The sequence below is a fragment of the Rhea pennata genome, chromosome 11, assembly GCF_028389875.1.
Source record: "Rhea pennata isolate bPtePen1 chromosome 11, bPtePen1.pri, whole genome shotgun sequence".
NCBI lineage: Eukaryota > Metazoa > Chordata > Aves > Rheiformes > Rheidae > Rhea > Rhea pennata.
This window is the reverse complement of record NC_084673.1, coordinates 11,892,634-11,905,921: the sequence shown is the minus strand read 5'-3', so window position 1 is coordinate 11,905,921 and position 13,288 is coordinate 11,892,634. Positions and strand designations below refer to the sequence as shown.

The window sequence follows — 13,288 nt, the reverse complement described above, 5'->3', positions numbered from 1 at the left end:
CCAGACTGTTTAGAGCTTGTCTTTCAATGTTCCTGTTTCACAGCATAATTTAGGCAAGGACATTTGCTCTGGGTATGCTCCAAAAGCTTCACAGAGCAATGCCAAAGTATCTCTACTTCAAAACTAGCCTGGTAGCCTTCTCAGCAAGGTTTGTGTCCTTACCCTGGGCTCTGGAAGGGTCCTCACCCTCCACCTTGCATGTTGTCTGGGCTTCCTCTGACCTACAAGCATTGTCCCTTCTGCTAGATCCCTCCTGCCTATCTTCTTTTCCCCAGGCAGCAGCACCATCTACCTAAGCTATTGCAGACTTTCTTAGAAGTCTCACTCACAGCTACAGGAAAAGCAAATGGTGCTTTGTTTTCAGAGCTATCATGAGCAAGTCATTCTCCTGCTTCAGCACACAGCTGCCTAGCAGTCCAGTGACTTTCCTCACGACCCAGCTTCCTAGTCCTTGGAGAAGGGATGCAAATCCTGCACACAGCACTCACCCTGCACAGTACCTCGCCTCCTGGGAACACATAGCCGGCAATGCAGCAGGTAATCCTGGCTTTCCCTGGGTGCAGAAGAGGCAGGAGCTGGGGGAGACAGAGCCATCCAGAGGGAGCTTGGAGGGACCATGCCAAAGAGCTTGGAGCTGCCTCTGATTTTTTCTGATCTTCAGAAGACTCCAGCCTGGCTGAGCCCATTGGAGAGATGTGGTGCTGTCAGGAAGACAGAATGAGACTGGAGCTTGCCCTCTGCTTCGCATCATTCATGTGAAACCCCATCTCTCCCTAGCAAAGCAGACTACTGCACAACACAGCACTGTGAGAAAGACCATCTCTGAGTTCAGCAGTGTCTCTGTCACACCACAGGCCAGAAGACCAGTCACCAGGAATCCCAGCAAGCCATTGAGCCAACCATCCCCACAAACTTTCTATGATTCACACCTTTAGCCCTGGCACTGCATGCACCATGACAGACCTACTTACCAGGGTGAGTGTGGTGTGTTCAAGAGCCTGAGGCAGTTGGGCTGAGTCAGACGCAGGACTCCAAACCAGAACCCCTCTGCTATCTCCAAATCTAGTGGCTGAGGCACATACAAACCTTGCTCACAGCTTGCTGACCTGATATCACCTACCTTACCTCTCTAGAGAAGGGGCAAAGCCAGCAGGTCTCCCAGTGCTGTGGTCACAAGTCCTGCTGTCTACAGCCCAAGGAGAAGAGGTTTGATTGGGGCCTGCCCACATTCACCAAATGACTTCTTCATGGACATCCTAAGAAAAACGAAAAGCAGGCAGTCAACATGCAGAAGTTACCACCAGAGTGTCCTGGTAAGATCTCTCCATTTCCTCCAGCTGTAAAATAGAATTACCAGAGGCCCATGTGAGATTTTTTTCTGGGTGTCATCCAGCCACAAGTATTTCATTCCTGGAGCTCAGAGAGAGAGAGGAGGAAATCTAGCACAAGACAAAGCATTTATGATTGATTTACCTGGAAATACCAGCCCTTTTCCACCAACTGAGGTAAGTCTCCTGTGAAGATGCACCCTTTGGTCTGTATGTTCACGTAGGAGCAGATTTGCAGAAAACATCTGCCGAAGATGTCAATGGGCTTTGCTGGTTCGATGACACTGCAAAGGGCTGCTGCCTGGCAAGGCTGGGGTCCAGGGTCAATGGATGCATGTCAGATGGTCCAAGAGAAGGTGTAGAAGAGAACACAAACTCCTGCGTGTAGTTGCCTGTCACCAAAGGCCCACAAGCAGGCCTCTGCAACCAGCTGCAGCCAAAAGGACATTGATGTTCACACCAACCTTCCCTCTCTGGAGGCAAAGCAGCAAAATATTTGCTCTGTGTTTGATGCATCCCACTTGCAACACACAGCTGAGAAAAAGCTTCTGTTGTATAGAAGGATTATTTTCTGAAATGAGAGACAACCAGAAGAAAACTATTGATAATATATAGACAAAGCAGCTTAACACTTCATGGTGCAAGGGCAAATCTCTGCAGGTGCTGAGTGAGGTCCTTACAGTGGGCACCCTCAGCTTTTCTTCACAGATGCTGACCCTGAGGAGCTGTGCCCTTTGACATCCCTCTTCTCCCCATCACAAGGTGAAGCTTGCAGAGCCAAGGGAGGCGTTGAAATCACCTGTAAAATGGGCAGACAGCAAAGCTGCCTCTGCTCTGCACCATGTCCATTCTGCTAGGAATTTAGGCAGCCCAAAAGTGCAGCTTTGCCATTGTGCACTTTTTTTTCCAACATCTGCCTGTCCTGCTTACTGGAAAATCATGGAGCCGCTGCTAATTTCATTAGCAGGCCCATCAAGTGGTTCATCAAATATGATTTCCTGGCTTGCTGCCATGAGGAAATAAGCAGGATCTGTTCTGAATTCGCAAGCCATCCTCTGGGGTAATTTGTCGGAAGGCTTAAAGTTTCCCGAGTGGATTATTATCTTGGATTAAAACTGGGGAATGGAGTATTTTTGTCTCCCTAGGAAGGAGCCAGAATATGCTCTAAGCTACCAGGAGCTCCCCAGCCCAGAGGCACAAGCCTGCTTGCCCAGTGACAGGGCTATGGCCAGGGCCAGGCAGGGACACAGGCACCCCCAGACCGCGGCTGCGGCTGCCTCCTCCCCGGGCCAGAGCCCGTCGCAGGCCCGGCTGCTCTCAGACAGGCTCTGCAGCCCTCCGGGGCCACCTCCCGCTGCGGCCATGCTCCCTGCAATCCCTGAGCCACCGAGCGCAGAGTCAGCTCAGAGATACTGTCAGCAAAGAAGTGACGCCCACTGGTTTTCAACCTGCTGTCCACGGAGAGGGGCAGGGATTATGTGTGTGGGGCAGCCAAAGCGCAGCTGAGAAGTGCCAGGACGCTGGAAGAGGCTCCCACGCGCCAGTTCGAAGGGGCTGCAGCTCCGTCGGAAAACACTCAGAGCTGCGTTTGCAAACACTCAGCAGCTGAAATGCGACCCCGTGGTTTGCACGGAGGTGCCCAGTGCTCGGGGCTGAAATCACAGCCCCTTCCCTCCCGCTGCCCTTTCCCCGCGGTCCCCGTTTCAGGGAACAGGCCAGGGCTGGGGTGCTGCGGCTGCGAGGCGCAGCACGGTTCTGCGGTTCACAGCACCCTCTCCTGGCTCCGGCTCCACATCCGCAGGGCGAGGGCCGCAGCTCAGCGCCCGGCGGAACAAGCCGGTGCTCCCGCAGCCCCTGCGCCCGAGCGGGGCTGGGAGAGGGGATGCTCTGCCCCTGCCGCTTCTGCGCCCTCCCTGCAATGCGGGAGAGAATGACGAGCAGATTAAGTTAGTGCTAAATCCAACATCATGGACATGGAAAAGCTGGGAAACAGGGATTCCAGTATTAATAAAAAATCATTTATCCTCAACCAAAATCATCTTAGTGCTAAAAAAAAAAAAAAAAAAAAAAAACAGAAAACTCTAAAATTTTATTTAGAGACAACAACATCAAACTTTTCGTTTTATCCCAAATTCTGATTTTGATAGTTTAACCTTCCCAAACACACACTCCTAAAAAAGAAAGGCCTTTTTAAAAAATAGGTAATTCCCACTCAAACTGAAGGGATATAGTCTCATTTTGGAGGGGAAAAGAAAGGACAAAGCAAATAACCTTACTTTTCCACCATGAATCTTTCTTGGCTGATATCTCCCCTTGTGTCTCCCCATTATTTTAGCCTAACTATTTGCTGAACTTGGCCCAAAACATGAGCTTCCCCAGCACCCCTGACATTCTTTTCTCCAGTGAACTTCCTCCTCCTGGGAGAAGTGTGGATTAGCCGCTGCGGACTAAGTGAGGGGGAGCAGGAGATCCCAGATGCCTGCACACAGGATCAGGTTGAGCTGGACAACAGAAGCAAGAAATCAGGTTGCATCCTTCAGTCCCAGCTCTTGCCCAGCACCATTACCCCAGTCTCAGGAGGCCAAACTAGTTTATCCTGTGACAACAGGCACCACAGTAGAGCCTGGAAGGCAGAAAGCGTAAGGCCAGTTCCTAGCCCTGACACTGAATGATTTGTTCAGTCTGCATCTAAAGGCACTTCCCTTCCCAGGACAGAGAGCTTGTCCAACCTTGCTAGCTTGGCTGTTCCCAAATTTAGTGACGAACAGTGCAAGATATCAAGCTAGACAGGCCGTATTTTCATGCCAAGGAGCTAAATTTGTGAACCTAGGACAAGTGACTGTGGAACAGGCACCTGGTGAAATCCTCCCCACTCACAGACAGGCACTGCAAGGGCTACAACGGTCTCTGAGGTTCAGCCCAGCTGGCTCGCGCGCAGGAGCGACACACAGAGCCAGCAAAGCCCTGCTTGCCTCCCCTGGCCAGGGGCTGGGGCCGGCTCTGGGAGCTGAGGTTGGCTGCAGCGGACTCTGGTTTGAGGTAGGTGCCTCGGGTGGTATTAGTGCTTACGCTACAGTTGCTGTGTGAGGGGTTGCGGTGGCCTTTCCTGCCCTGCACCTCTCAGCAGCAAGCTGTTCATGCCATGGAGTCCATAGGGTACAGCGTATCTTGGCAGAGTTTTGCCGGCAGCTCAGAGGGTGCCACGTTTTCTCACGTGAGCAAATGGTCCCCCTCGACTCTGCCACTCATTTCTTCTTCAGAAGGAAACTGGCCTGAAAGACCCCAAAATTCCCACAGAGGACAAGGAAACCTCCCACCTAAGAAAATAAATGTGTTCTGCTCTCTCTCTGAGCTATCCACTGCAAAGTAAATATGGGCACAGTTGGATCCCATCACTGCTTTGTTCCTTTAAAATGCGTCATTTCAGTCAAACCTTTACTGGCACCTCTAGCCATCATTAGAGAGATAGTTACTGTCTTCCCTCTGTACATAGTGTAAAAGGCACTGTCAGTCCGAAGAGCAATGTTTTTTCCTGCTACTTTCTACTTGTCATCTGAGACTTCCGTAGTCAAAATGAAATTCATGCTGTCTCCTCAGCAGGAGAGCAGGAAGGCGTGGAAACATCGTCCTCTGTGTTTTGTTTTCTGCTAGGAATCTAGCGTTTTCTAAGGGCCGTCTCCCTCCTCGGTCCCATTGTAAACAGGGAGGTGGTACACAGCAGACTGTCCACTGCGACTCTGTGCCTCCTCGGTGCGCACAGAGGTCAGCACCTCCAGGCATCCCTCTGTGCTAGGCTGTGGATGATGATGTCCCACCTAATATTAAGGCAAAGGGAAAGAAGGAGGTGTGATGAGCAGAGACTTTTCGCAGAAGCTGGAAGGAAATATTAGCAGTAGCATAAGCCGTTCTCTTTTTTTTATTGATCCAAGCCCAAGATCTCAGATCAAGGCAGTCAAAGGGACAGGCCTGAAGGAGAGGGAAGATAGTCACCTGATTTGGAGCCATGTCAAGAGCTGCACCAAGGCAGTGGCAACAGCAATGCTAAAGACTTCTGAGAAATCTCTGGCAAAGCAGCTAAAGGAGCTGCCTGTGAAAAACATACACTGTCTCAATACAAGGTAGGACATTGTTTAGCTGATCTGTGTGTCCCCTCATTACATCCCACCAGGATGTCCCTCCCCATCATCAAACAGACTGTCTGAGCTATCAGAGAAGAAGTCCTCCAGATCTTGTTGCCTCATCTTGGACTCCAGAACAGTGATGCGCTGCTTGAGCTTCATCTGGGCAGTGTTGTACTCCGTCAGGAGCCGGCCAAAACGGGTATGCAGCGTGTCCAAGTTCAAGGCCAGCCTGTCCAGCTTTTCCTCCACATTCTTCCCTTCCATGCTTTCCTCTGCAGCTGACTCATCTAGCAGCCCTTCCTTGGTCAGGATCTCCCGGCCACGCTCCTCCAGGACTTTTCTGGCATCAGGATACTCTGTGACTGCTTCCATCAGGTCTTCCTTTGATAGGCAGAAGAGATCAGAGTAGCCCAAGCTACAAATGTTGGCAGTGCGTCTGTTGCCCATTTTGCTTCCTTTAATATTGAGGATGCTAATCTCACCAAAGCAGCCTCCTGCAGTGAGCAAAGCATATTGTGTTATTCCATCATCTGCCACCACAGCCAGCTTCCCCTCCTTGATGATGTACATCTCTTTCCCAATGTCTCCTTTCCGGCAAACATAATCTCCTGGGCTGAATACCTGAGGGCGAAGCTTCAGCACCAGCTCCACCAGTAGACCTGCTTCACAGTCCTGGAAGATTCTCACCTTCTTCAGTGTCTCCAGATGAACGTTGATGGCAATCTCTGCCCTTAACTTGTCAGGGAGATTCTTCAGGACTTCATGTTCATCTACAGCCTTCTTATTGGTCCATAGATAGTCAAACCACTTGATGACTTTGGTTTCCATGTCCTTGCTTACCTTGCGGAACTGCATATAGTGTTTGATGGCATCAATTTTTGCCTGGAACTCTGCCCTCGTGGCATTCATATTGGCTATCATGGATCCCACATTCCCCACAATGGTGGCAAAGATGAGGACACCAATGAGGAAATCGAAGATCACAAAGAGATACTCTTCATCACGCACAGGAGGAGGGGTCTCTCCAATGGTAGTCAAAGTCAATGTAGACCAGTACAGACAGTAGACGTACTCCCTGGTGAGATATCCATATTCAGGGTCAGTGACATTGGGATAAACCCAGGTGTCCTCTCCAAAGCCTATGGCTTTTGAGATGGCGTAATAGATGCATGCATTCCAGTGGATGATGATCAGGATATAAAGAACCAAGTTGCTGATCCGAAAGATGTTGGGGTAGCTGGTTCTGGTCTCAGTCCTATCAAAAAACTCAAACATGCGGGAGAAGTGCAGCAGCCTGTTGAAACGCAATTCAGGGCGGTGCAATCCCACAACAAAGTACACCATGTCTGTTGGCAGAATGGAGAAAACATCCAGCTTGAACTGTAACGTGTGGATATAGCTATCCCGTAATTTCTTCAGATCCTTAACCAGAAGACCTTGTTCCAAAAAACCTACCAGAGAAGCGAAAGATAGAATTATCTTGGCTTATGTACAACTCTTCTACAGACTTTTTGATAAACATTTCACTATATGCCTTTCACATGCATGCATATACTCACAGAGTCATTCAAATATTACTAATTCCACCTGAGCTACTGAGTCTACAAGCTTTAATTATCCCTCAAGCTCTTCGTCTGGAAAAAGCCATGCAAAAATATCACTTAGGGATTTACTCTATTGCCTCAAAGAAATGGGGATGCAAAGGTTTCCATCCTCCAGATCATGAATTATTGCAAGTTCTGGACAAAAAAATGCACAGCTGCCTGCCCCATTCTGAGAACATTAAATTCTACCATTTTTCCATTTAGATAATTCATTAACTGAACTGATAGGAAATCAGAGATACAGACCTTCAACTATGCCCGAGTGCTAATAGTAATGTGAGTAATTTTGTACAATTATTCAAAGGTGAAGTTGAAAGCTAGGATGATTAATCTTTCATTCTAAAACTTACTCTATTTCTCAGGTCTTTTAATTAGATTCTTTCTCTGGAGGCTGCTTTGTACTAGCAAGTGCCAAGGTAGATAAAAACCCTCTTTATAATGGAGCTATATATCCCATCCCTTGCAGCTCATCCCCACTTTCAGGGAATTAAAGCAAAACACTCACAAGCTGGGATGATTCCTTTACTTACCTGTGCGCAGGCGAATCACTATGTCTCCGATATAGATACAGTCCGAGATGTAGTCTAACACCAGCCAGAGAACAACGTAAGTCTTTTGCAGGTCACTGAAACAAGCCCTTGAGGAGGACCACATAATGGGGTGATGAGACCACCAAACACCCTTATCGTTCCAACTCAGCTGATTCTGGGGGTCCTACACTCTACAGCTGAGCTTGGTCACTCCCCCTCTGCTCCTAGAAATTAAATCCCTCTTCTCAGAATCATCTGCCCTCTCTTGACTGAGGTAAAGAAACGTCCTTGAGACCACCTCCCAGAAACACCTCACAGCCTTGCAAGCAGCTGCACCCCGAGATGACAGTCCTTTCCCACCAGGGCCAGATAATGAAGTTCTGCCTTTGCACTGCTGCAGTCACAACGAAATGGGAGGTCCATTCCTTCAGGTTCCCATAGGCCCCAGCCCCAGCATGACCAGCTTCAGATGTCCAATACTAGCCTGAGCTACAAGCACTAGAGGAACAGGAGGGACAGAGGAGACAGCGACCCTACAAGCCTACCGGCTCACCTGGCCACAAGCAAGCACCAGTTATAGAGGACAGGAATCGCAATAACAGCCAGCCAACAGTAATACCAGTCCCCCGCAGGGTCCACCACAAAGATCTGCCATTTCTTCCTGGAAGTAGAGAGAACCCAGAGCTGGTAGGCAGTGTGTGAATAAACGGCTAAATGTAAAAAACAGGTTTGGAAGGGAGTGTCTAAATTGTCTCCTTCATCCTTTACACTAGACTGGCTTAAACATAGCTGCAGCCAGTCTCTACGCTAGGCCTGAGGCTAGTGCTGAGTAAAGAAGTCCAGCACTGTTTAAGCTCCTTTATCCCCAAAACTGTGCTTGATAATGTACCAGAAGAGGAAACTGTAGCACAGCAAGGCAAAGCAGGGAGCCTACATGCACACAGCATATCAGTGGCAGAGCCAGAAACAGACATTTGGAAGAAGGTTCTCATTAGATGACATTGCTTCTCCCAGATACGGTAGAGATTGGAGCCAGATAGATTTTGAAGAAGAATGTTAATAAGGGCAGAAAGAAAAGCGTGCCGCCAAATCAGTGGGAGGCACCGGGAGGTGCTGCCCAAACAACAGAGCAGTGGCCTGGGCAGACAGCATTGCAGGGCTGCCATCCCCACTCTGCCCACAGCTGCCTGCTTGCAGTCTGCTCAGCCCTGGGTCCAGCCTTTGAACTGTTCCCAAGTGTTTGATCCAGCTTATCTTGGGACTCTGAGATAAGATGTGTGGGCTCCTGTCGCCAGATCTCACTGGAGAAGCTGGGGAACAGAAACTGCAGCTGAACTGATAGGCTGCTGCAGCCTGGTCGAGCAAAACTCCCTCTCGCCCTCCCTCCCTCCCAGCTTTTGAACATGCAAAACTTCCCCCAGCAATGGGAAGAACAACTCCATTGCCAGCAGATAGCCGCATGCACCCCACTGCTTCTGATGCCTTCAAAAGTAAATCCTCTGACTTGAAGCCTGATTCCCCGCTGCCACACAGGCAGCAGTACCCGCGGTGCCCGAGTGTGAGAATTAACACCCTGAGCAGAGCCAGCAGCTGTCATTGACATACACTTCAGCTACAGCCACAGACAAGTGGGTGCTCAACCTTCCCATAAGAAGTGCTGAGAGAGTGCATGCCTTTTGTTCAGAAATGGGTCCATCTGGGGCTTAAATGTTTTCTGAGAAAGAGACTCTCTAAGACCTACAACACCTGACACAAGGGAAGCATTGGCTCACCTACAGCCAGCAGTTACTGCTGTAGCACACACATCACAAGCACCACTAACCATGACTGCGTTAATCATGCTGGCAATTTCAACTTTAAATCACCAGTTGTGACCACAGCAGGTGGCCAGAGTCACTGACATTGTCCCACAGACATATACAGTACAGCTGTCCCCTCTGACAACAGGGCTAGGGTAAAAACTGGAAAACCAGGGGCTGGGTTAACCCAGAGAGAGGGAATTAATCAGCTGCCCGTTCCTGAAGGCTTTGCACCCAGTGCTGCAAACCGCCGAGGCTCCCATTGCACTGCCTGGCACCGCATGCTCGTTAGCAGACCCGGGCCTTTCATCCACACAGCTGAGGACCTAGAACACAGCAGAAGTTAGCACCATCTCTCCAGGGGCTGTTTCTGAGAGCTGCAACGCACTCCCCGCTAGAGACTGGTGGGGTAACTCTGAACATACCTCTCCCCCACCCCCAGGGACCTTTACCCTCTTAAATAAAGTCAAGCCGGCAAACAAGATGCATCGTGGTGCTGCAATGGCGCTTGGCTCTGTTGTCCATCACCTCTGGATGCAGGAAAGCTTCATCCTGCCAGACTCACCTCAGAAAAAGAACAACCTCGCCTAAGGAGCCACAGCACTGAGCAGCCCCCTCACAGCAGCCTGCAGCTCCCTCTTTCTCTGATAACTAACAAGCTCCCCTTAACCTCACAGGGCAGAACATTTTTCTCCATGGCTAGTAAAGACCCAGATACAAGCCTCAGATATAGTTCTCCTGAAGAAAACAATCATTTCTCAGTGTTCTAATTACCATGTATAATAGTAGGGTCCAGGCTAGTACATGAGCTTTGCCCTTTAATTAGCCAGCAGAAGAAAAGCTGGGTTATTGCTTTTCACCAGGTGTGTGAGCTGAGGAGATGAAAGGGCTGGAATTGAAAGAGCGTTTTTAGAAAGGTGCTGTCGCAGTGTCTGTTCCTGGGGGAGGCACAGGCAGACGTGTACTCCCTTCATCTCTCTTTGTCCTGCAGATGATGAAATGAGACTTGCAAACACAACACCTTCATGTTTGCAATAGTCCTCTGGGAGTTTCTTCAGCAAGCTCTCCTGTTGGGATAGGACCCTGGACCCAGCACAGGGCTAAGCTCAGAAAGCATCCCAGACCAGGGCTCAAGTTCTTAGGGCATCACAGCTGGTGCTGACCCCACGTCCCCTTGGTTTGCCCACAGCTCTTCACATACATGCACCGGTCAGAGGTGAATCTTTTGGTGGATGCAGGGCTACCCCTAGTATCAAGTTGCATTCGAAACAGGTATGGGGATCTGCTAACTCTCATGAGCCATGCAAGGGTATGGACCAAGGCAAAGAGGACTCTATGTTGAGGGACAGGCTAGGTCTCCTCCACAAAGACAGACTGCCAGGAGGGAAAGAGCAGACCATGCATTGCCTACAATGCCTACATGCATTGCTGGGGAAGGCCAGGCTGACTGCCAGGAAAGGGGTTGGAGAGGACAGGGGACCTTCTCCACTGCTTGCCTTCCTACCTGTCCCTCTCCAGGCAGATCTGCACCTACGGTCCCCAGAACTGATTCCCAGACCCATTCCTCCCCATCCCCAGCACTCAGCACATCCCCATCCATGTCCATTTGGCTACGCTGCCAGGAGGTCCCGAGCACCATGCACGGCTGACCTCCAGCCAAGGATGACAGAGACTGCAGGGAAGGGACTCTACTTTTTGTTTTTTGCCTCTGTCTCCTCGCTCTCTGGATCATTGCTGACATCCTCAGCCACCGTCTGGATCTCGGGACCCTGGAACCGCTCAAGGAAGGGGTCAGGCCTTTGCTGCTCCTCGTGCAAGCTCTTGCTGGCCCAGTCTCTCAGCACCAGCACCAGGCGGACTATCCTGAACAGAGGAGAGAGGCAGAGTCAGAAGGAGGTGTCTGTGGAGCCAGAAGAGAGCAAAAACTTGAGAGCAAACCCTCATAGGGAGCTGAGGTAGTATTTGTGCTGGTAGGGCAGTCCATGGAATACTCAAGGGTGCTTACTGCTGAGAGGAAAGGGCTCACGGCCCCTATCAGGCCCAAACATGGTCTTTTTGCCCCTTGCAGTGACAGTATGAGACCAAGAATATGTGAGCAAGACAGTCCTGGGCCCATCCCAGCAGAGTCCAGTGGCCTCTTCCCAAATCCTGCTGCCTCTTGTCACAGAGACATGAGGAACATGTAGGTGACTCAGGTAGAGCTGAGGCTACCTGCAATGGAAAGGTGCCCTTGGGCACAGCCAGCCTCCAAGCTGGAGATGATGGAGCAGTCCTCTCTCACTGCCCTCTCCACAGGCTGCTGCATGCAGAGCAAACCTGGTCCCTGCGGTACTTGAAGGGTATAAATCGCGAATGGTATAAACTGTGAATAGTGGCCTCACACAAGCCCCAGGGCCCCTCTGCCTGCAGGAGCACGGGGAGCACCCAGCTCTTCGCAGGACGGAGGAGGCCATGTGTTGCCTCCTTGTGGGCAGGGGAGCAGGCAGGCAGCGCGCTCCCTTGCCCAGCAAGGTGGGAGATGGCTTGGAGATGGCATGTACCACCTCTCCAGGCAAACCGGAGGCAGGAAGGACAGAGCACTGCTTACTCAGTGTCCCTGCAACACGGTGACGTTTGGCAGCCCTTTCCCCTGTTTCACTGTGAGTATTTCAAAGTCAGGCCCAAAAGGCTGTGGCTCAGCCCAGAGCCCATCGAACAGCTCTGGAGCTTCCTTCCTGTGTCCTGGAGCTGTCCGGGCACTCGGGGCCCACCGCGCACATGGATACCTGGCTAGAGCTTGCCGCCCTTGGAAAGCGGGGGCAACCAGCTGCTCTCCACCATCCGGAGGAGCATCTCCCCATGGCTCCGGAGAGGCGTCATCGTGGGCAGACGGGGCCCTGCAGCAGGGAGAGGCAGGGTCACGGCTGCACCGTCCTGCAGCGGTGCCTGCCCACAGCCGCCTTAGACCAGCTGGAGGAGGCAAGCGCTTGGTGTTTGTCGTTGCAGCCCTGCCGTTGCCCCCGGGACACGGCCCCATGCGTGCCGAGGCAGTCTTTCTCCTCTCCCCCTGCCCCACCGGTGCTGGAGCAACGACTGTGCACCCGTCCCGGTGGCATGTGGCCAAGGAGGGCCTCACCAGTCCCACGCAGCCGGGCTCCCCCAGGAGTCCCCGGCGCCAGGAGCCTCCCTGAGCCCTTCCTTGGAGACGCCTCCCCCGCCCGGAGCACGGGCTGGCCTCACCTCCGGGTGCTGAGCACCGTCCCCTCGGTGGCATCCCGGGCTCGGGCGGGCAGAGGCGGGTGGTGGTTGGCAGGCGAACTCTGCAGGCCGTTACTCTTCATAGCGGGCGCGCACCCCGCGCCGGGAACCCCGACAGAGCAGAGAGCGGCCGAGCCCGGCCGCGCGCGGAGCGGGACACGCCACGCGCTGCGTGGGGCCAGCCCCCTCCGGCCTTACGCGCCGAGTCGCGGCGCCGCACGGGACGGGAGCGTAGGCACCCGCGGGACTCGCCCGCTCGGTGTTTCCGTCCCCGGCCACCGCCAGCGCGGCGGCGCAGGCAGCAACAGCCCCGCAGAGCATTTCGCCGTTGCTCGCCAAGAGCTCCCGCGAAGCGCAGCGGCGCGATTGCAGCCCGGCGGCGATGCCGAGCTCTCCCCGCTCCGCAGCCATTGCCGGGGCAACAGCGCCGACAGGGAGCTGCTCCCTGCGGAGCGGAGTGGGGAGCAGGCAAGGCTGGCCCAGCACGGAGAGGCGGCTGCGCCAGCAGCGCTGGGAGACGTTGCGCGAACGGGCTGCTTGCACCAAAGCGAGCTGACCTCCTCCCCGGGCAGTGGGACCCGCTGGTGCTCTGCCCGGCAAACCCCACGTCTAACAGGGCCTCAAATCTCCGCTGCACCGGAGGCTGCAACCGGCAGTTGAGGTTTGCTG

At 52.4% G+C, this 13,288-nt stretch overlaps 1 protein-coding gene across 1 annotated transcript; it reads right to left on the bottom strand.

Annotated features, from left to right (window-relative positions):
- Positions 1-5,473: 5,473 nt before the first annotated feature.
- CNGA2 (cyclic nucleotide gated channel subunit alpha 2) lies at positions 5,474-12,702 on the bottom strand. The gene is made up of 6 exons (XM_062585040.1): positions 12,602-12,702; positions 12,148-12,258; positions 11,075-11,245; positions 8,137-8,244; positions 7,584-7,690; positions 5,474-6,900 (listed from the first exon to the last, which is right to left on the bottom strand). Exons 1-6 carry the CDS (start codon positions 12,700-12,702, stop codon positions 5,483-5,485), a joined length of 2,016 nt encoding a protein of 671 aa, XP_062441024.1. The 3' UTR covers positions 5,474-5,482.
- Positions 12,703-13,288: the final 586 nt, after the last annotated feature.